At 40.6% G+C, this 22,232-nt stretch overlaps 1 protein-coding gene across 1 annotated transcript in view; it reads right to left on the bottom strand.

The window, feature by feature from the left end:
- The window catches only part of LOC124356051 (equilibrative nucleoside transporter 4), a 65,005-nt gene that overhangs the window by 3,115 nt on the left and 39,658 nt on the right, over positions 1-22,232 (bottom strand). Inside the window, exons 6-8 of the mRNA XM_046807213.1 lie at positions 4,681-4,933; positions 3,826-4,013; positions 483-723 (exon numbers count right to left, since the gene is read on the bottom strand). Of these exons, the coding sequence (XP_046663169.1) occupies positions 483-723; positions 3,826-4,013; positions 4,681-4,933 (682 nt within the window). The remainder of the gene's footprint in view (positions 1-482; positions 724-3,825; positions 4,014-4,680; positions 4,934-22,232) is intronic.

Below are 22,232 nucleotides of genomic sequence, written 5' to 3'. Positions count from 1 at the left end.
TGTGACCGCTCTATGCTCTTCACTGACCCTGCTGAGAGCCTGTATCATCGGCACACTGCCCACCAGTCCATTGGTGAGAACAACAGAGGGTAACGTACCTGTGAGCTCCCTGTGCTCCTCATTGACCGTGCTGGGAGCCTCTATCATCGGCACACTACCCACCAGTCCATTGGTCAGTCCCAGCAGTAGGGAGAACAATAGAGGGTAACTTAATTATTATTGTTAAGTTTATTAAGTTTGTCTGAAATTTATATTTATGATTTAATTCCATAATATTCCATTACTTTTATCTGTTGCATGTTTATTCAGTATCACTAATAATGTAATTTTTATACTAGCACTTAAATTGAATAATATTATCTCGACGAATACTACATGTATGATTAATACAGTTTATCATAGTAGACAATATCACCTGTTACTATATAGCAATGCTATAATAAGTAACGTTTTGTGAAAATAAAGATTTTAATTTAAATTACCTGTGAGCTCCCTGTGCTCCTCACTGACCCTACTGGGTGCCTGTATCATCGGCACACTGCCTACCAGTCCGTTGGTCAGTCCCAGCAGTAGGGAGAACAACAGAGGGTAACCTTCCCCGGGGATGAGTGGAGCCTCGCGTGGCGTCGCGCACAGCACCAGCAGTGGAATCAGCAGTGCGCGCAGACTCGCAAACACCAGTAGTTGGCTGCGTGACCACTCGTAAGGCACTGAGGCCACCACCTGTGTGTCACAACATGTTACAAGCAAACAGAAACCAATAGTTGGCTGCGTGACCACTCGTAAGGCACTGAGGCTACCACCTGTGTGTCACAACATGTTACAAGCAAACAGATACCAGTAGTTGGCTGCGTGACCACTCGTAAGAAACTGAGGCCACCACCTATGTGTCACAACATGTTACAAGCAAACAGATACCAGTAGCTTGCTGCGTGACCACTCGTAAGAAACTGAGGCCACCACCTATGTGTCACAACATGTTACAAGCAAACAGATACCAGTAGTTGGCTGCGTGACCACTCGTAAGAAACTGAGGCCACCACCTATGTGTCACAACATGTTACAAGCAAACAGATACCAGTAGTTGGCTGCGTGACCACTCGTAAGAAACTGAGGCCACCACCTGTGTGTCACAACATGTTACAAGCAAACAGATACCAGTAGTTGGCTGCGTGACCACTCGTAAGAAACTGAGGCCACCACCTATGTGTCACAACATGTTACAAGCAAACAGATACCAGTAGCTTGCTGCGTGACCACTCGTAAGAAACTGAGGCCACCACCTATGTGTCACAACATGTTACAAGCAAACAGATACCAGTAGTTGGCTGCGTGACCACTCGTAAGAAACTGAGGCCACCACCTATGTGTCACAACATGTTACAAGCAAACAGATACCAGTAGTTGGCTGCGTGACCACTCGTAAGAAACTGAGGCCACCACCTATGTGTCACAACATGTTACAAGCAAACAGATACCAGTAGCTTGCTGCGTGACCACTCGTAAGAAACTGAGGCCACCACCTATGTGTCACAACATGTTACAAGCAAACAGATACCAGTAGTTGGCTGCGTGGCCACTCGTAAGAAACTGAGGCCACCACCTGTGTGTCACAACATGTTACAAGCAAACAGATACCAGTAGTTGGCTGCGTGACCACTCGTAAGAAACTGAGGCCACCACCTATGTGTCACTACATGTTACAAGCAAACAGATACCAGTAGTTGGCTGCGTGGCCACTCGTAAGAAACTGAGGCCACCACCTGTGTGTCACAACAATGTTACAAGCAAACAGATATATACTGTACTGATTTTCACTCTCATGTAAGATTAATATGGGAATCGGGGTCAAACAAAAGATGTTTTCATTACTTTGGTTGGTCCAGATGTTTTATTTAATATGTTTATACGTGTACTGAAATTTTAAATTGTTTTTCTTCTGCTATAAACAAAATTATAATAGCCTAACTGGTTTAAATGAATTCCACACTAGAAATCCGATTAACCAAAACAAAAGGGATCGGAACTACGTTAGTAAGCAGTTTGCAACGAAATATCTTAGTTTATAGAAAACTCAATATTTAATAATAAAACTTGTTTATTCATACAATAAATTACATGACTTACTACCCAGCTGCAACCAATAGGCACATTTTAACCTTGTACTAACATTCATTGCCGGAACTAACAGTGTCCATGAACACTGCAGATACCGGCCTGGTATCTTCAGCACAACTTTCACACATTTCCTAAAAAATGGCTTTGGTTGACCCAGTGGCTCAGATAATCAAAACGTACATAATCAGACTTTTAATGGATTTTATAAATGCTTACAGGAGGAGCGTTGAGAAAACAAGTGTTTTGAAATAGAATTGAACATAATATTGTATAGAATTTGAAGCATCGGTTGTAATTGAAATAAAATAGGAGTTTGAAGGGAATCTGTGAGCCACTTCTCTAATTGACAGTGCACAGGTTAATACGTCATATTATGCATTTACCTTTTGACTGGTGGGGTTTTTCCAACTAAAAGTGCCCTATGATTTAATTTTAGATTTTGTATTTTTAGTGATTTGGGTAATAACATGTTTTATGTCATTTTGTGTATGTAATCAGAAATTAATCTAATTATGCACAAAAGTTATTATATTTACAAAATATGCAGTATTTTTTCATAAACATACTAAGGTATATGGTAGGTACAAGGTAGTAACAGTAAGTCTCCTCAGAAATCTTTGATGGTATGGAAGGTGCCATAACAGTCGCGGAACACAGGGATGGTGCCAAGCAGTGTCTCAGGGAGAGAAGGTCTCTCTCGCGCTATTTTACACACTCAGCAATTACACAAACACCCACATTTATTTACTCGAGGTAAATACAGTAAATCGTTGATAAACAATCAGGTCAACCGGTAACGTGAATGTGAGGTTACATGTATTCAGTATGCAAATAGAAATACAATCAACTGATTACTTTCAACAACCGATTAAATAAAGTCATTTGGCAAAAATAAATAAACAAAAGAGCGACTGTGATCTGATTGGAACGACGAAGCCTACTTGAAAGTGTTTCTTATTTATTCCCCTTGATCGCATATGTATTCAGGCGAGAAATCATTCATCATGAAAACATTTTTGTGAAAACTGATAAGGACCGTAGCGCTTTCTGCTCGGCTATCAGGATTACTGCGGGCTGCACGCAGTGTGCTCCAGAATTCGTTTCTGGATTACTAGTCAAAGGGTTAAACAAACAGCAACATTTCAAGGCAATGTCAAATATTTTATCATACGAAATTATAATTATAAAAGTTTAGTATCAGTGTAGTTACTTTATTTGATGTTCATTCTAATAGCACTCATCGACCCATCAGATAGTGTAATGCCTTTCTTGTCCGACATATTCTCCAGCATGTATTCTCAATATTATCAAATAAATGTCATACACAAAACACTGATTTATTATGTTTTGTAGGCACTTTATCACGTGGAAATGTCATTATGCTGGCTAACTTTGAGACACCGTTGTTCACTAAGTACTTTCATCAATCTTTACTGTTCCTCACCACTAAACCGTAAGAGCCGGTATCAGTTACAAAGACTGGGTCTGAAATATCGTTGTCAGTTCTATTCAAGTAGCAATGAACTGAAATTAAATCATAGCTTCAAATCTTATAAGAGTTTGGAGTAAGGATCAAACCATTTTTTTAACAGAGCATTCTCGAGTTACTAGTGAAAGAAGAATTGAAATCAAACTGGTCCCTCCATATCTCCAATTTGAAGTTTGCAACAAACAAAACAACAACAATTACGAAGCGAGATGACCGACCTTTCCCATGAGATCGGCAGCGTTGAATCCGGCCATGAGAATGACAGGCATCCAGTTGCCAAACTTGCAGCTGACAATCTCTGACTCTATCCCTGGGTAGAGACAGAGAGTGACGAAGTATGCCAGGGCGATGGAGAGCATGTAGTGCCATATGTTACGTGCCACCTCCCACCTTGCTACCAGCCCTTCTGTACAGGACAACACGCACACTCTGTACATAACAAAGTAGTAACTGCTGTTTTTTTGGATAACAATATTTCGAATGAAATTACAACTAATACTATCCCTTTCTTTCCATTAATAAAATGTATTCAATCCACTCAAAAACTCGTTTTTGTTGTATTTTTATCATCAATACACATTAAACTACATTTAACCGATATCTTCTACATTTAGAAGAGATCCTTTGGACAAGATAGCTGGAGCCGGATCGATGTTATATCATTGTTGTTTAAAAGTATTCATAATATTTAAAAGCAAACATACAAATTATGATGCTCAAGATTTATTATTATTATTTCTTAAATTGTGTCCTTCAAATTCATTTAAATACATTCTATTATATTTGTGGAATCACTATAATGGTGTCATTGGGAACAGTCAAAAGATTTTTTAGGGTCGTATAGCAATTAATACACCCTGAAATATTTCTACTTTGATAGGGTTTTTTTGATGAAAGGATGCTTTTTTCAGAAAAAGTTACTGTAACATTTTAAAATCTTCTTTTTATAAAAATATGAACTTAGCACATATTGACTGTTGTGGAGACACCATCCAGCCACATTTTGTTGTCACCATACAGTCGTATGTGAAAACTATTCTGTACTATGCCACAATCAATGTGTGTACTCTTACTCTTGATAGCAGTCCATGCCTTGGCAGAGCCGGCACGACGGTAGGATCCTGACCCACTCCTCATCCTGATGACGACATCCTCCACCTTGTAGCTCGGTCCCACCGGGTTGGCTCCTGGCTCGTATACAGGATTGGCGAAGCTGAAATGTTGGCCTGACCCCGGTCCTGCTGACTCCAGTGGACTCTGAGGCTGCAGCTTCAGCACGCCGTACTGGTTCTTAGCTGAGCCCTCCACCTGGTCAAGCGGATCCATCTGATACAGTCAACACATCTGCATCTCATTAATGATATAAATAAACTAACTCATCTACGAAAAATGAGTACATTACTCATTACTACATTATTTATACATACATTAATACATATTAATAAATTATTTATTTCAAAGGGAGTGGTCAAACTGTAGATAAGATCATTAATTGACATTCATCATTTTCATTTATCTAACATTCATTTTAATACAACATTTTTAAAAATAACATTTTAAAAGAATAAAAAAAACTTCCTAAGCTTAATGATATAATTACAGTCTCGTAACTATGAAATCTAAATTACATGAACACAAGAATAAAAATAAATGTGTATCATACTTAATATGAGGTGTGGCTAGAAAATAATCGAACTGAGGCTGAGAACAAATTTTACTTTCAGATATTTACAATTTGACGTTATCCCTTTCAATGTTCTCCCCTCCTCGATCTTTACACTGCTCCTTGCAAATGTTCCACTGTGCGTCACAATGCTGCAGATTATATATAAATAAATAAAAATGTCTTTATTGGTCGAGCGTTCATCAAAGTACAAACTCTGCTTTTCATGACAACTCCTGTCAAAGTGTACAAAATGCATTATACATAGATCACACAATAATAAAATTACAAGTAACATTTATTACTTAAATATGACTGTAACACTTTTCTTAAATTTTAAGAGGCTGAGGTTCTTTATTGCAGTGGGCAGAGCATTATATTTTTTTGGTCCAAAGTGTCTAAATGCCTTTTTCCCTATCTCTAAACTTGTCCTGGGTTGGTTTAATAGACCATCCTGTCGAGTACAGCGCTGACTCACCTCGTGCCTAAAAACCAGCTTTCTCCTAAGATATTCTGGCCTTCCCGTCTGAAGAACCTTATGAATCAGCTTAACGGTTTGAAGATGGAAGCAATCCTCTACCGACATCACCCCAGCACTTAATCGGTACTCGCTTATGTGATCAAACTTCCTCAAACAGTAAACAAATCTCAATGCCCTATTCAGTAAGCGGGTGAGAACCATCACGTTTTCCCGTGTTAAACAAAAAGCAAAGTTTGGAAGGGCATATGTTATTAATGGGAAAATTGTTGATCTTATCAAAATCAAAATATTTTTTATTGCAGCGACATTGTATGGCAAACGTCAATACGGGGTTTCTAAAATTACAGGCATTCATACACACAATACACATTCATACTTACAATTTTACAATCACGCCTCTTTCATTCTTCGCCAATGCAGCCCACTTAGCACAGCAGAGTCAGTCTTCTAATTGGGCGGTCTCCCAGTCAAATGCCAAAAACTCACCCGCATTATAGAATGCCTGAGACACCAAGAAGCGTTTGAGGCGAGTCTTTAACGCCTTAGGCGTTGGGGCATGTGTAATTGAATTGGGCAGTCTGTTGAGGAAATGCACACCCGCTTGCGAGGGTAGGCGTTCATGAACTACCGTTCTGTGTCTCCCAGTCCGGTAGTTTGATCTGCCACGCGTCTCATACATGTGTATGTCTTGGCCTCTGGTTAAGGCACATTTACTCATACAAAACAAAGTTGTTTCCACTGTTTCCAGAGGCACGGCAGAGTCAACAGCTGCAATTTCTTGAAAGCTTCCCTGCACGACTCTCTAAATTTGATTTTGGCAATTACTCTAATTGCTTTTTTTTGGAGTCTGAATGCTCTTTGAAACTGAGTGTTTGCGGAAGCTCCCCAAAGGACCATGCCGTAGGCAAGATGGGGGTAAATCAAGCCCTAATACGCCGTAATCAGTACCTGACTCGGACAGTATTTGGCTAAAGATCTCAAAACAAAAATGCCTGAGCAGATTTTTGCGCAAACATGGTCAATGTGCTCATTTCAAGTCAGCCCTCGATCGAGGTGCATTCCTAGGAATTTTGAAGAGCAGACTTCTTCCAGTGTGGAGTCATCTAACAAAATGGCCGGCTCACACTGGTTGCCCACAGTGCACAAGGCAAAATTCAAAACGTTGGTTTTTGAAGAGTTTGTTGTTAGATTGAGGCTGTGGAAGTATTGGACACAGTTGTTGATGTCAACAAAAGCCTGTTGTTCCAAAACTTCGCTTGACATTGCATTGAAAAAAATAGTCGTATCATCGGCAAACTGCACCAATTTTCCATGCAGAAGCGATGATTTTATATCGTTCACGTAAAGCAGGAAAAGCACAGGACTGAGGATAGACCTTTGAGGGACTCCATATCTCAGGTCTATTGGTTTGGATGATTTATTTGATATTTGGACAACTTGGGATCTCTGACTTAGGAACGAGCTAAGCCATTTAAGAGGCACTCCTCGAATGCCGTGGGACTCAAGTTTGTCGAGCAGTGTACCGTGATCTACGCAGTCGAATGCTTTGAACAGGTCTAAAAACACACTCATTGTGTGGTTTCGACATTCAATTCCCTCTACAATCATATCGACAAGACTCACAACTGCGTCTGTTGTCGATTTGCCCTTTCTGAAACCAAATTGTTCACTTGAGAGCTGATTGTATTTGTCCAAAAAGTGAAGCATTCTTATAAGAAATAGCTTTTCAAAAATTTTGCTTATCACTGGCAAAATTGAGACAGGCCGATAGTTAGTAATTGAAGCTGGGTCGTCTTTCTTAAAAATAGGAATAACTTTAGCAATTTTCAGGAGAGAGGGAAACACTCCTTTTTGGAATGAATAATTTACTAATTGGGTTAAGGGTCTCACTAAATGCTTGCAGCATTTTTTTATGAGCCATGGAGACATTATATTGAGGTCGTTTGATTTTTTGGCTGGGAGCTGCTGAATAATTCGGTGAAGCTCATCCTCAACGACGGGCACCAACACCATTGACGATGTAGGGCTCTGTCTTTGCAAGGGGCGTACTTGAGGTTCAGATAGCCGAGGACCCCGCCCATCAGCAACGGATGCAAAAAAGTTATTAAACTGATCGGCAATCTCCGTTTCATCGTCCACAAGCCTAGACCCAATTTTAATTTTGACTGTTTTATGAGTTTTCGTTTTATTATTAATGATGCCCCAAGTTGTTTTTGAAACATTTTTGGAAGAGAGAATAGATTTTGAGACATCATATGCTTTTGCAGTTTGGATCACTTTCCTGTATGTTTTTTTGTAATTCTTGAAAAAAGTTTTAAATTGTTCGTTTGAAGTGGTTTTGTAAATTTCAGAGAAAAATTTTAGTTTTTCTCTAGAAACTAAGATACCCGCTGTGATCCAGTTATTTTTGGAAGTTTTTCGCAAACATTGATAATTTTTGTAGGGCAGCAAATGTTAATGTGAAAATTTAGAGTGTCGTTAAACAATCTAAACTGCTGCTCTACAGGTTGAAATGAATTTAGAAAATCCCATCTTTCTTTAGAAAGAGAAGTGTTGAGGTGAGCGATGTTTTCTGGCCTTATGTCTCTTACTGTTTGTTTAATTTTGGGCTCCCTTTTGAGTTGTACCCCACTAATGACGGCTTCTTGGCCATAGTGGTCTGAGACAGCTGTATTCACTACAGACACCGTGACACTTGAGTGGTTGGTGATGATATTGTCGATAGCAGATTGTGTTGTTGCCGTCACTCTCGTCGGAGTTCTGACTAGCAAGTTCAGGTCAAATGACCTAAGTAAATCGACCAATCGAATTGTGGAATGGTGAGTGTTGTCCAACACGTCAATGTTGAAATCCCCCATCACGACAAATTCCTGACGTTGGTTAGTCAGGCATGTCAATAATTTTTCGAATTTCGAAAAAAAAGTGTCTACATTTCCACTAGGAGACCTATAAATTCCGATCACGACTAATTTTGATTGATGCGTTTGAAGTTTGATCCCGACTGCTTCAAAATCTTTTTCGATTAATTCTTGGATCGGAAAGGGGATAAACAAGAAATTTTGTTTAAGAAAAATGCTAACGCCTCCTCCTTTGGATTGAGTTTGACAAAACGCGGAAGCCAATTTGTAATTTGGAATTTTGCACAGTGCGACGTTCTCCATGTTGAAACCGCTTTCGGTTAATACAAGGAGATCAGTTTTCAGATCCTTGCACATAAGTTGGATTTGATCCAGTTTGTTGGTTGCAAATTGAGAATTTTGATGAAGCAGTCTTACTTCAGTTTGTTTTTTAGTGTTTGTTAGTTTAAATTGGGTTTTGTCTGTCAATTTTGTCTGCTGTTTCCAAGTGGGGTCCCTAAAAAAACAGAGTTTGATTTTTCATTAACAACAACTGTAGAGCGTTCGTGTGTAGGTGAAGATCTCACTGCCTCTGCGTAGCTGTTGTGGGGTGATGTCCAGGGTGTAGCTGGGCTGGGCGGCACACAGGGGACCACGGTGTTGGCAGCCGGTGACGGCATCGGCAGATATCGCGGCTCCGCGGTGGCGACGCTCGGAGACTGCGTAGTTAACGGCGGCTCACCCGAGGATGGAGGTGGCACCTTAGGAGAACGCCTCGAGGTGAGCTTATGCATCTTGGCGAGGCTTCGCTGTATCAAACCAGTTAGTTTTCTCTTGCCTCGCTGGGACAGATGCATGCCGTGCCTCGTGAACATCTTCCGGTCTAACTGGTTAAAATCCAGGAATCGAGCGTCGTGTCTCACAGCCAACTCCGTGTAAGCGTTCACGAGGCCGATATCTTGATTTGTGCCGTCATCTCCGGGCAGGTCGTGGCGATATGGCAGAGTAGAGATGACCAGGCTAGTGTTGGCGGGTCTGGTAGTCATATAATTCTCCAGGTGACGGTATATATTCTGCTGTTCACCTGAAGCCAGATCGTTGGTACCCGCTATCAGTACCTCGCAGCGGGTACCGACCACCGGTGGAGTCGGGCTGTGGTCGATGATGTCGCAGAGTCTCGCTCCAGGTTTGCAGACGCCCGTCACCTCGGAGTTAACCATCTCCCCCAACAGTCTGGTGATGTAGCGTGCATGACTATCCCCCCGAATTACCACCGTATTGAAGCCAATGTTTTGCTTTTTAAACATTTTTTTTCTGCGAGGTATGTTTTTTGTTTGACGTCTTTGTAATAGCTTTCTTCTTTTTTATCATCGCGCTTACTTTTAGATTTAGCTGGCACTTTTTGCTGGCTGGTTTTGGTTTGTACTTTTGTCCAGGTATCTTCATTAGTACGTTCCTCACGCTTAAATAGGTTTAGTTCATATTTAAGACTTGCAATATCTGCCTCCAAAACCTCAACTGTCGTTTTGAGGCTGTGAACTAGATCGCGATTCACACAACACTGTTCGCTGTCACACACGGCCGGGATTGTCAATGACTCGTACTGCACGCAGGCGTCCACTGTTACGACAGTATCGTCTGGATTACCGAGAGATATCGGAGGTTCACACTGTGTGGCACAGTCTACAGTCATGGCGGCACGCGGCGCGGTCATATTTGCGGAACTAGAGTTGTTAGCGACAAAAACTTGGTCAGTGTACTGGAGAAGACGAGTATCCTATTCGATTGAGTGGTCTAGTAAAACCGTTACTCGTCTGTTTAGATCAGCTATTTTCTCCCTCAGTAACTTGTTTTCCACTGCCAAATCATCCGAAAGTGTTGGGCTAAGCGAGGAGTCATCAGGCTATTACACACACTAACAGTAGTAGTGTCAGGATCCGTCTTTATAGTCGCACCACAGCTTTTCCCCAGACAACGCCATGAAACGTCACCGTTTTTTAATGTCCTTTGTTGCCTGTATTTAAAGTTATTGAACACAATGCATGGTCGCCCAGTTTTTGTTTGTTCAATTTTGAAAGACATATTAAAAATTATGAAATTGTCAGAATAAGAAAATAAATATTACAACAGTTAAAATAAATTAGATATGTAATAATTTAAAAACAGTTTAAAATGCAATAATGAGTTAAAATAAATTGAAATATTCAATAATAGATAAAATAAATAAATACGTAATAAATAATAACTTAATTTATATTAACTAAAATAATAACGTTATTAACTAAAATAATAACGTAATAAATAAGTTAAAATAATTTAAAAGACAAATATAATACATAAATTTGATAATAAATAGTATAAGCGTTTACACATACAATAAAAAGCATAAATAGAAAAATAAAATAGAAAAGCATAAAATGAAAAAGCAACTAAAACGTAATAAGATAATAATTAAAAAAATTCAATTCAATAATTTATTGAAACAAGTCTTTCAGTCTCAGTGATAAAAAGTTTATGTCAACAGTAGGAACCGACCCTGCGAACTCGTGGTGACCAGAGTACAACGCTATCGCCTGGGCCACACCGCTCTGCTATGCAATTGTTTGATTTGATTATAAAGCACGTCGTTCCGTAATACGTCAAACTCTTGCAGTATTACTCGAATACAAGTCTAACCTTGTTAATTGATTGGTTACTAACTAGTCAATATATATTACTCACGCAGATAATGATTGCTCAGTTCACTTATTAATGCCGATTTTAAGATAAAATTTATCGTACTGATCTTAACAAATTAAAGAAAACTTCTTAAACCATATATAATTAGTTTTAATTACGGAGCGTAATAGACAGCGTGTTTACAGGAACGATCCAGGCTTGCCAACCTGGGCAAATTAATAATTTCTAATTTAGAAGAGACTGGCAGTATTGTGCTTAGCTTAGATATAAATTTCAACTTGGTTGTAACATTTTTACATATGGATTTCACGTGGTAAAAAAAGTCGAGTTGGCAATCAAGAGTGACGCCAAGAACCTTCAAAGCATTACATGAAGTCAAAGGCTTACCATCTACATGGATACAACCTTCAGCCATGCACTTTACCGATTGGCCATTCAAAGATGAGCCATTTACTAACAAAACGGAACATTTATAGGAGTTTAGCCGAAGACCATGATCATTTGACCACCTTTTTACTCTCTCCAAGTCATTGTTGACTTTACGTGCAGCTTCAGCCGACTCACCAGTTCGATAAGACAACAACAGCTGTGAATCATCAGCATAAAAACTTAGCGAGTAGTATATCAACTGATCCTTCAGATCTGCGGTATATATGAGGAAGAGAATGGGTCCCAGGCACCTGCCTCAAGGAACTCCAACAGATCTAGGAATTGCTGATGACAATTTCCCGTCAACCTTTGTGCTCTGCGTTCACCCAAATAAATAAGATGAGAACTATCTAACCGAAGTTTCATCATATCGATAGAAAGCCAGCTTTGCCAGCATCAACTCAAAAGTTTACAGAGTCAAAGGCCTGCGAGAAGTCCAATGCAGTCATCAAAGTCTCCAAACCGCCATCCTTAGCTGAAAGTATGTCATCCACTAGATTGAGGAGTGCCGAGCATGTACTAAAACCTTTCCGAAATCCTGACTGAGACTAACAGCCCCTCAAATTCCAAAAATAAGACCAACTGCTCTGAAACAACTTTTTCCAATATTTTGGATAGAACTGGGAGAATTGATGTTGACCGGAGATGGGATATAGAAGTAGGGCTATGGACTTTTGGAAGAGGAATCACCACACTCCGCTTCCAGCTGGTTGGTATTTTCTGTAACCTGTTCATGAAGTCAGTAGCTTTTTCTTTTACTACTTCAACAGTCTCAAATCTCGTTCCCTTCAAAGCTTACTAGACTTTAGGGAACAAAAAAAGTCGAAGGGAACAAGTTGTGTGAGTAGGGTGGATGATCTAAGATGGGGATGTTGCTTGGCCAAATACGTCTTCAAATACAAAAAATGTTCATACACTATTTTTTTCTGGCACTGCTTATACAGGGTGGTCACTAAAAACCTCTTTTCAAATTCCTGGTTTTCCCAATCAAATATTCTTCGAATATGTCTTGTCTATTCACACCAAACAAACAATTATAATACTGTATTTAACCCTTACGCTGAGTGTAATGGTGACGGTTTATTGTCAACAGCTGTATTTGCAAGAAATGCCACAAAGCTGCAGTGCTGTAGAAAATTTGCCGCTAGCAATGTACGAGAAATTCGGTAACGATTTATCGCTATCACCTATTTTAAGCTCCTTAGTTTTTATCTCCGTGTCTTTTGATGTGTCGACTTAACGTTTTAACCTAATAACTTTCCTTTCTGTTATGTTTGGAAAATAACTGTATCCAATTGGGAAAAAAGAGAGATAATAAATAAATATGAACACAGCGCTACCATGGGGCAGACTACAGCCCAGCATTGCGGGTCAGAGGTCTGCTGTGGATGTACTTTCGGTATGAGACAATGATTAAGGTCAGTTCAGTATTTGACTTAAATACTTTCATCTGAACTCTATTTAATTAATTTATATGGAGGAGAGGTCAAGCCTAACGTACACATGGAGAGAATCAGAGAAATTAATATATATATGTATATATATATATATATATATATATATATATATATATATATATATATCTATATATATATATATATATATATATATATATATATATATATATATATATATATATATATATATAAATAAAATTACAAACCATAACCTCTACCTTCTCCCTTTAAATAACAGAAATGGTAGATTATAAAATGAGCTTCCAGAATATATTCTATTTACATAAAAATGTATGGATATATTTATATTTAAAGAGGATTTATTTATGTACAGCACAAAGTACAACAGCCACGCAAGGAACCAGCAGACACGATGACATTGACAAACACATAGAAATACAAATATAGATTTAAATATTACCACTTATAGATTATGTTATTTTGTTACTATATGTTTATAAATCATTTTTATACAAAAAGGACTACAAGTACACATTTTACCAATCGATAATTTAGGGTGAGCATCTCTCCTAGATCAGAGTAAGGAGGATATAACAATGATATGAGGGATGTTAACAGGACATGGCATTCTAAGGAAACATCTTATGAAGGTGGGCCTTAGCCAGACTGATGAATGCAGACTCTGCGAAGAGGAGGAGGAATCAGCGAAGCATATTCAGCTCAATTGTCCTGCCACATAAAAAATTCGGAAAAGATTCCTGGGACCATATCTCCTCAGCCCCGAGGACATCAGAGAACAGGAGCCCTCAAATCTGATCGGCTTCCGTAAAAGTCTCAGATTCTGAGGTTGCAAATATAAAGTAAGGGAGGCGCAAAGGTCCTTTTGGGACTAACTGCCGAGACAATTCGTCTCTTTCCCTCATGATAAAAAAAAAAAATGGATAATTGCGTACTGCTGATTGTTTTTGTCTACGAATAGACAGAGAAGACTCGACGATACACCTAAAATAAATATAAAATATAAGAATTATAGCTAAAATATCATTTGTGAAACTTAAGTAGTTTATTACTTTGGTTATCTACAGATAACCAGATGTTTTTCATGCAGAAAGAAAAAAATTTAGTTGTCCACAAAGACTTATTTTTTGATTCGAGATTCAACTTCCCCATATCAGTAGTATTGTAGTATTGTAAAATTGTGATTTTTCAAGCGTACTTGAGCACTTCTGTTGGTACCGGAATCAAGTAACAAGAGCTGCGGTATCGAGTGTCGGAAACGATCCATCCCTAGTAACAATTCCAGGGTCATTATACAAATTCACTCATATCCATACATTTTTCCAGGGTTCAAATTCATGCATAATGAACGCTTTCTAAATTTTCATCGTCGGTGGTAGCCCTGGTTAGTCTCACGAAAGTATCGTAGCTCCGGATATATCCTACTGACGGCCAGTACACGAAAAATGGATCAGAAAGTTATCTGCTACGAAAGTTACTGGAGTGCGGTCAGTTCGTGACCTAGACACTCGTACAGAACAGTACCTTCTATAGCTGCACCCGGTATACGAGCACGATCAATGGTCGATTCGCTTGGCTGGCCGTCTGTAGACTGGAGTCAACATTAGTTACACTGGAAACACTGGGAAGAAAGTTGCGAGAGAATTTGCACAACTACTGTCGCATAATATGAAAAAGATAAGCAATTTTATCTTTCACAGAACTGTCACAGTACTTGCTACAGTTGACAATAGACAAGTTCTTTATTTACACAATCTTGGAGATTAGTAATGCGTCATGTGGTTACAATAACGGTAAATATTACTTAAAATATTGTCAATGATTTCCCCGGTACTTCCATCTGAACTCTACTTAATCAATGTCTCTTTTGTGGGGGGGGGGGGGAAGCCTAAGAATACCACGTTACTTCAAAGAAATTGGCAGATATTCAAGGAAATGGATACTTTTAAAATTCCAAGCCATTTTTCCTTTTTAAGTAATAGAAATGGTAGGTTATAAAATGAGCCTCCAAAAAATATTACATTTACGTAAATATGTATGGATGTTATATTTATAGAGAATATATTTATTTACAATTACACAAAGTACGACTTACGGATAAAATATGAATTAGTGATCGTCTGTTTACCATCGAGGAGCTAACGTCCGCACATAGAATCAGCAAACATGATAGCGTTGAAAAATATATACAGAAAAACAAACTTCAATTATAATATTATTTATAAATTACGTTATTCTGTTTCTATATTTTTCTAAATAGTTTTATACGCAAAGAACTACAAAAACTTGTTTCACCAATCGATAATTTGAGTACCGCCGATCGTTGTTATCCACGAATAGGCAGTGCAGATTCAGTCAGTTAGATTACATTCAAGAACTACGAAAAAACAAGACATGAAGATCCTCATGCACGTTGGACTATTTGGTTTGAACAGTTAGAATTGTCCGAACGATCGTCAAGTGTGCGTAGAAGTCATTCCGGCAAATAGATGACCGAAGAACTGATGGGATTTCCAGCCGTCGTCCAACCAATGAAGCTCTGACGACGAAAACTGATGAGCGTGGCTGATTCAATCGGCTGGCCGTCTGCCGTTTGTAGACTAGCAACAATATTAAGTGCGTTTACACTGGCAAGTAAAGTTACGAGAGAATTTGTACAACTACTGTAGCATCATAATATGAACAATATAAGCTAAGAACTGTCGCAAGTACTTGTTACAGTTGTATCGCTGGTTGTTCAGTCAAGACGAAGTCTGTTCACACACGACAGTGATGTCTCGGCAATGTTACTCACAAGAACTGTCGCAAATACTTGTTACAGTTGTATCGCTGGTTGTTCAGTCAAGATGAAGTCTGTTCACACACGACAGTGATGTCTCGGCAATGTTTATTATTGAAATTGTAATAGCCGACACTGGTTGCGGCAGCGCTCGCGAGAGGTCCACTAACCATGTCGTTTAGACTAGCAATGTTTAATTGGACACAAAACTTGCGGCATTTTTTGCCTGTGTAAACGCAGTTCAGTCGAGATTTGGATGTTACCGTGATATCATAACATAAAATCACTTCCTTTGTTTTAACTTATGTAATTTGATAAAAATATGAACGTTTGTGAGGAGCAACCGTTCGTAGACCAACTGAGGCCTCGGCCGCGATACGAGCGGTTAGCGGTGGGAAGTGAACGCTAGATTGGGCGGGGACTTTGAGTTTAATGTTGGTGTTGTACATATGGGGAACACCCGACACTAGCCATGGCAGACGTGAGCAGCAGGGCAGTACCACACGATGGCACTTATCCGCCGCCAATTCTAAACATTAAGTGCCGCTCAACCCTCAGCTCAGTCTGTCATTGCTGTGCAACAGGACGCAAACGCCCCCTTCTCGACGTTACTTGTTGTAACTAACCCACTACTTTCTTCTCCAAAAGGTATCTTATTAAACTTTGTATAAATCCAATTGACATTCTGGTGTACTCAAAAACCCGGGCTGCACCTCTTATCAAACCGTCAAACATTATATTATTCAACAAACCGAACTTTGAAGCCTGTTTCTAACATTGTACATTTAAGGCCTGTGCTATCTATCTAACACACGTCTTTCCAAAACGCTATTTTCTCTAAAGAATAAGAGTTGGTCACCTTCGTCTGGAGACCCCACTTCGGCGACTGAATAATACTTAAGTACAAAAAACCCGTTTGTATCGCGGTTGCTACCGCTTAAAGCTTACCACTTGCTTGTTTAGTGCCGAAGTTAGAAACGATCGGTCGGCCGATTTCAATTGCCCAATGCATTGTTACGTATTGGGGGGGAGCTTGAACTCGCAAAGGATTAGAACTAACCAAGATAAACTGACTACACTAGTGGAGGTAACCTAAGAGATCAACCTGCGTCAGATGTAGCTCATGAACATATGTCCATCTTAATTCACAATTTCACGAGCCACGTCTCGTAAAATACAATGTTTCAAAATTAATCAGTCCTTGATCCAAGGAGCTTTATTTTATAACTTCTTGGAAACGGAACATTTAAAAAAATAATTTTTCTGGTTCTCAGGAAGATTCCCTTCTTATTCCTGGATGGGTGACCGGTCGGAATAAGAATGGGAACCGGATGAAACTAGAGGAGTGGTGGAGGAGGTCATGTGACTGGCTGTTCGATATTCAGCCTTATTGCTTGTTCTGTGGCTTCACCAATACTGATCCAGGGTGTGGAAGTGGCGGGGTCTTCATACCCCAACACATGTGCCAAGCCAGAGCGTCCACGAAGCACACGCACAGCCACCTTCTCTCTTCTCAAGTGCTGTATTTTTCATGCGCGTGCACCTGGGAACTGCCTGATCCAAACCTTGTCTTCTTTGATAATTCCGATCAGGCTGAGCTGATCTGGCGGGCTTTCTGTAAACTATCCCACAACATTCAATTTTCTTTTCCTACTACTCTCACCTGTCGGGTAATCTTCCCAACAATCTATCTTAAACTATCCTATATCTAGTTTTCTTTCTGTATCCAAGCCAAGGTGGAACAGCATATGCCGAGGGCTGCGTGATCAAAGGAGAGCTTGGTCGTAAATATGCGAACTCTGGATACCTCCAGTTTAAACCTAGCCTTCCCCAAGTAGAGCGGGATACACAAATGAGTACAGAATTTAAAAACAACCAAACAAAACCAGAGAGCTCTTGTAGCACTCAAAAAGTGAATGAAAATTCACAAAACATAGAGGGATTGATGATGGGCTCTGACCCTAGCAATCCTGAACAAACCCAAAAAACAGGCGGACTTCCTAGTAGAAGTCCAAATGCCTCCGACTCGGTCAGAGTCGAAACTGATGAAGAAGATGCAATACTGGAGGGCGATCACCAGAAGGAAGAGGGAGCAAAAGTCGAGAGACAGCTCCCAGTACTGCCTAAGCTATGTGGAGCCGCCAGGAAACGCATGGTCTGGTTTCGAAAAAGAGGGTACTCCCAAGAAGAAACCAGGGAATTGGCCTTAAAACCAATTCCAGAAGAAAGAAATAAACAATTAAACAAACAAAAGGAGGGAAAGAAACCAAAAAGATCTCACTCTGATGGATCCACTCCGGAAGCCCATCGGAGGAAAAAAACAAAGAACGAAGGAAGACAAGGGGAACACAAGGAGCAATCTGGACAACCCCAGAAACCTTCCTACAAACAAGCGGTAGCTGGTATAAGGGTGGGGCTTTTACACTCCAATTTTCCCGAGACCCTACTCACAACGGAACAGATGGAGATGATCCAGAGCTTCATCCTGGAAGCTATCGTGGAAGAACAGGAGGGTCCCTACTCTCCAAGATTCTACTGTATCAACAGGAGACAAGGGGTTCTAATCTTCACCTGCGAAAACACCGAAACAGCTGAATGGCTTAAAGGAAAGCAAGACTCCCTCAAGCCTTGGGAAGGGGCCAGTCTGATGATTGTACCAGAGGAAGAAATCCCTCGTGCGAGAATTGCGACTGTCTATCTTCCTGATAGTATACACGAAACTACCGACAAGATAATGAAGTTCCTAAAAGAACAAAACAAAGAGCTATCTGTCGGAGAATGGAACGTTCTGCGTAGGAGCAACGAGGGGAAGTCTGTTCTACTCACCCTGGCAGTCGACTGCGCTACAGCGAACAAGCTTGAGAAGGAAGGTCCATGGATCGGCTACAAGTTTGGAAAAGTTCAGCTTAGACTGAAAAAGAAACACCAAGGAAACAAAGAACAACCCACAAGGGAAGAGGGGACTTCAGAGAAATGAGACGGTCAGCACGGAAAAAGCACCGCTGAAGAGATGGAAGTGGAGGAGGCCACGAAGGTGTCAGAGCAATCTGTACATACCTTACCTGAAGGGTCTACTCCACAAGCCAGTGCAGCGGTCGAAGACGACAAACCAACCTGTTCTCTCTTCTTGTTCTCAAAGGACCATCCGTCTCGGCTCGAGGAAGAAAAGGGGACAAAGTCTCCAAGCAATCCAAAAGAAGGGACGGGGATGGACCACCTGGGGGAGGTGGGAAAAAGGCGTAAGTATGCGCCTAATACAGATAAACCTACACCATGCAAAGGGCGCAACTGACATCTTGGGAAGAAGGTTTATCTCAACAGGCCTGGATGATATCGTCCTAATCCAGGAGCCTTGGATCAACAGAGGTTGCATCAGAGGACTGACGACTCAGGTAGGTAATCTCATATATGATCGAACAATTGAAAATCCAAGAACTTGTATTCTAACTTCAAAACTAATAACAGCCTTTCCGATTACAGATCTAATAACAAGAGATCTGGTGGCGGCTACAGTGAAGGTGGCTTCACTGCAAGGGGTCAGAGAGGTTACTATAGCCTCAGCCTACTTCCCCAACCCGTCAACAAGCTGCCCACCGAAAGAAATAGAAAGACTCTTGCAGAGCTGCAGAGACAGAGGTTCTGCCCTCATATTCAGTTGCGACTGCAATGCTCACCACTCACCATACGTATTGGGGAAGCACAAACATAAACAAAAGAGGTGAGGAACTTCTACAGTTTATGTTCAGCAATGACCTAGTGTTAGAAAATAGAGGGTCAAGCCCAACCTTTATAACTAGAAATAGGAAAGAAGTCCTAGACATAACCCTATCTACACGACTCAAAAACATAAACATTGTAAGGTGGCATGTCTCCAAGGAGGCCTCACTATCGGACCACTGCCCAATAAGTTCGACATAGAGGAGATAGGGGAAAGATACGTGACCCACAGGGTTCCTAAATCTACCAACTGGAGAGGATACAGAGAGTCCCTAGCAGAAGAGTTGGAAGAAATAGGACCCTTCCAGAAAAATGAATTTGAATTAGAAAGGTATGCACAAATAGTAGAGCAAGCTATAATAAAGGCCTAAGAGAAAAACTGCCCTCCCAGGCAAAACTGGTTGAAGAGGGATGTGCCGTGGTGGACTGGGAGGTTGGAAACATTAAGAAACGAAACGAGGAAATTATTAAAATGGGCAAAAAGGACAGACGATTGGCTCCCTTATCTACAGGCCCAAAATGAATATAAAAAAGAACTTAGAACGAATAAAAGAAGAACCTGGAGGAATTTTTGTAAAAACATTAACAGTCTTCCCGAGGCATCCAGGCTTCAAAAAACTCTCCAAACGGAGCATACTAATCCTATGGGGGCTCTAGTAAAGGATAATGGAGACTTAACAATGAACAGGAAGGAGACCTTAGAACTACTTCTGGAGACACATCCCGGGGGGTCAACTAACTCGTAATGAGGACACTTATTCTCTATTTGGGGGGGGGGATCCAGTCGGGAGGTGGCAAAAGCCAGACAGTTGTCTAACAGACTATTCACATACGAAAGAATTAAATGGGCGATAAGATCGTTTAAACCATTTAAATCTCCTGGGGCGGATGGAGTTTTTCCAGCCCTTCTTCAAGAGGGGCTGGATATATTATTAAATACTCTTAGCATTCTATTTAGAAGCAGTTTCGCCTTAGGATACATACCAAAGAACTGGAGGATAGCACTAGTGGTGTTCTTGCGAAAAAATGACAGGGATCCAAATAAACCCAGTTCGTACAGACCCATAAACCTAACCTCCTTCATGGTGAAAACTATGGGAAAAATAATAAATAGACACATAAGGGACGTAATATTACTGGAACACCCACTTAGTCCCACACAACACGCCTACATAGAAGGAAAATCAACCACCACTGCTCTCCATAGTTTAGTGAGAGAGGTGGAGAATACCTTTGGAAAAAAGGAAGCCCTAGTCAGCGTCTTTATGGACATTGAAGGAGCTTTCGACCGAGTAGCATATCAATCCATGGAGACTGCGATGGAACGTTTTGGAGTTTCCCCAGTCGTAGTCAATTGGATAGTAGCCCTCCTAAAAAGCAGACAGGTGAAAGCCAAGTACGGGGACGAATCGGCTGCGATCACGGCCCAAAGAGACTGCCCCCAGGGGGGAGTCTTGTCTCCTCTCCTGTGGGCGATGGTAGTGGATGATCTCCTAAGCAAAGCAGAGAAGAGGGGAATAAGGCTACTATGTTATGCGGACGACCTAGTGCTTATGATTAAAGGAAAAAACATAGGCAGGCCGGAACGCCTAATACAAACAGAACTGAACTTCATAAGTAACTGGTCTCATGGGGAAGGTCTGCGGATCAACCCATCAAAAACTAATATGATTACCTTTACCAGGAAAAGAAAATTCCAGCTAGCAAAACCGGTCCTGGAGGGAATCAGCATTAACCAAACAAAGGAAGTGAAGTATCTGGGTTTAATCCTGGATGAGAAGCTGACTTGGAACTCCCATATTAGAAACAGGACATCCAAAGCAATAATGGCCCTCGGGGCCTGTAAGAGACTCTTTGGATTTAAATGGGGACTTAAACCCAAAATGATATATTGGATTTACGAAACCATAGTAAAACCAATGGTCACATATGCTGCCTTAGTGTGGTGGCCGAAGGTCGAACAAACAACAGCTGCAAAAAGGCTAAGAGTCTTCAAAGGTTAGCTTGCTTAAGCATCACGGGAGCAATGAGCTCCTGCCCAACACTAGCTATGGAAGCGGTCCTGGGGTACACTCCTCTTGGCCAGGAGGTGATGAGAACAGCTGCGATGAGCGCAATGAAGCTTCTAGGAACAAAGGTAATAAATGCTAACTCCTTAGAAGGCCACATGAAGATATTGGAAAATTTTCCTGAGGCTGAAATGCTAACCAAAGTATCTGATACTATGGTTAAGAAATACTCCTTTGAAAAACCATATACGGTCTCTATCGGAAGTAGAGAGGAATGGATTAAAAGGGAGGCCTACCCTAAAAAAGGAGTCCTGAAGTTTTTCACTGATGGTTCACTCCTAGACTCTAGGGCAGGATACGGAATACATGGACCTGGAGTCGACATGGCTGTGCCCCTAGGAAGACATGCCTCGGTTTTTCAGGCGGAGGTCATGGCAATAGATTCATGTTCCAGAAAACTCACACAGTTGAGGACAAAAGGATTATCATACCTAATACTTTCTGATAGTCAGGCTGCACTGAAGGCACTGGATACCTGTTCGATTGATTCGAAAGCGGTCTGGGAATGCAGGAATGCTCTAGCAGAGCTGGCAAC

Source organism: Homalodisca vitripennis, chromosome 2 (assembly GCF_021130785.1).
Source record: "Homalodisca vitripennis isolate AUS2020 chromosome 2, UT_GWSS_2.1, whole genome shotgun sequence".
Lineage (NCBI taxonomy): Eukaryota > Metazoa > Arthropoda > Insecta > Hemiptera > Cicadellidae > Homalodisca > Homalodisca vitripennis.
The sequence above is the reverse complement of the archived record's forward strand: the minus strand, read 5'-3'. Positions and strand labels throughout refer to the sequence as shown.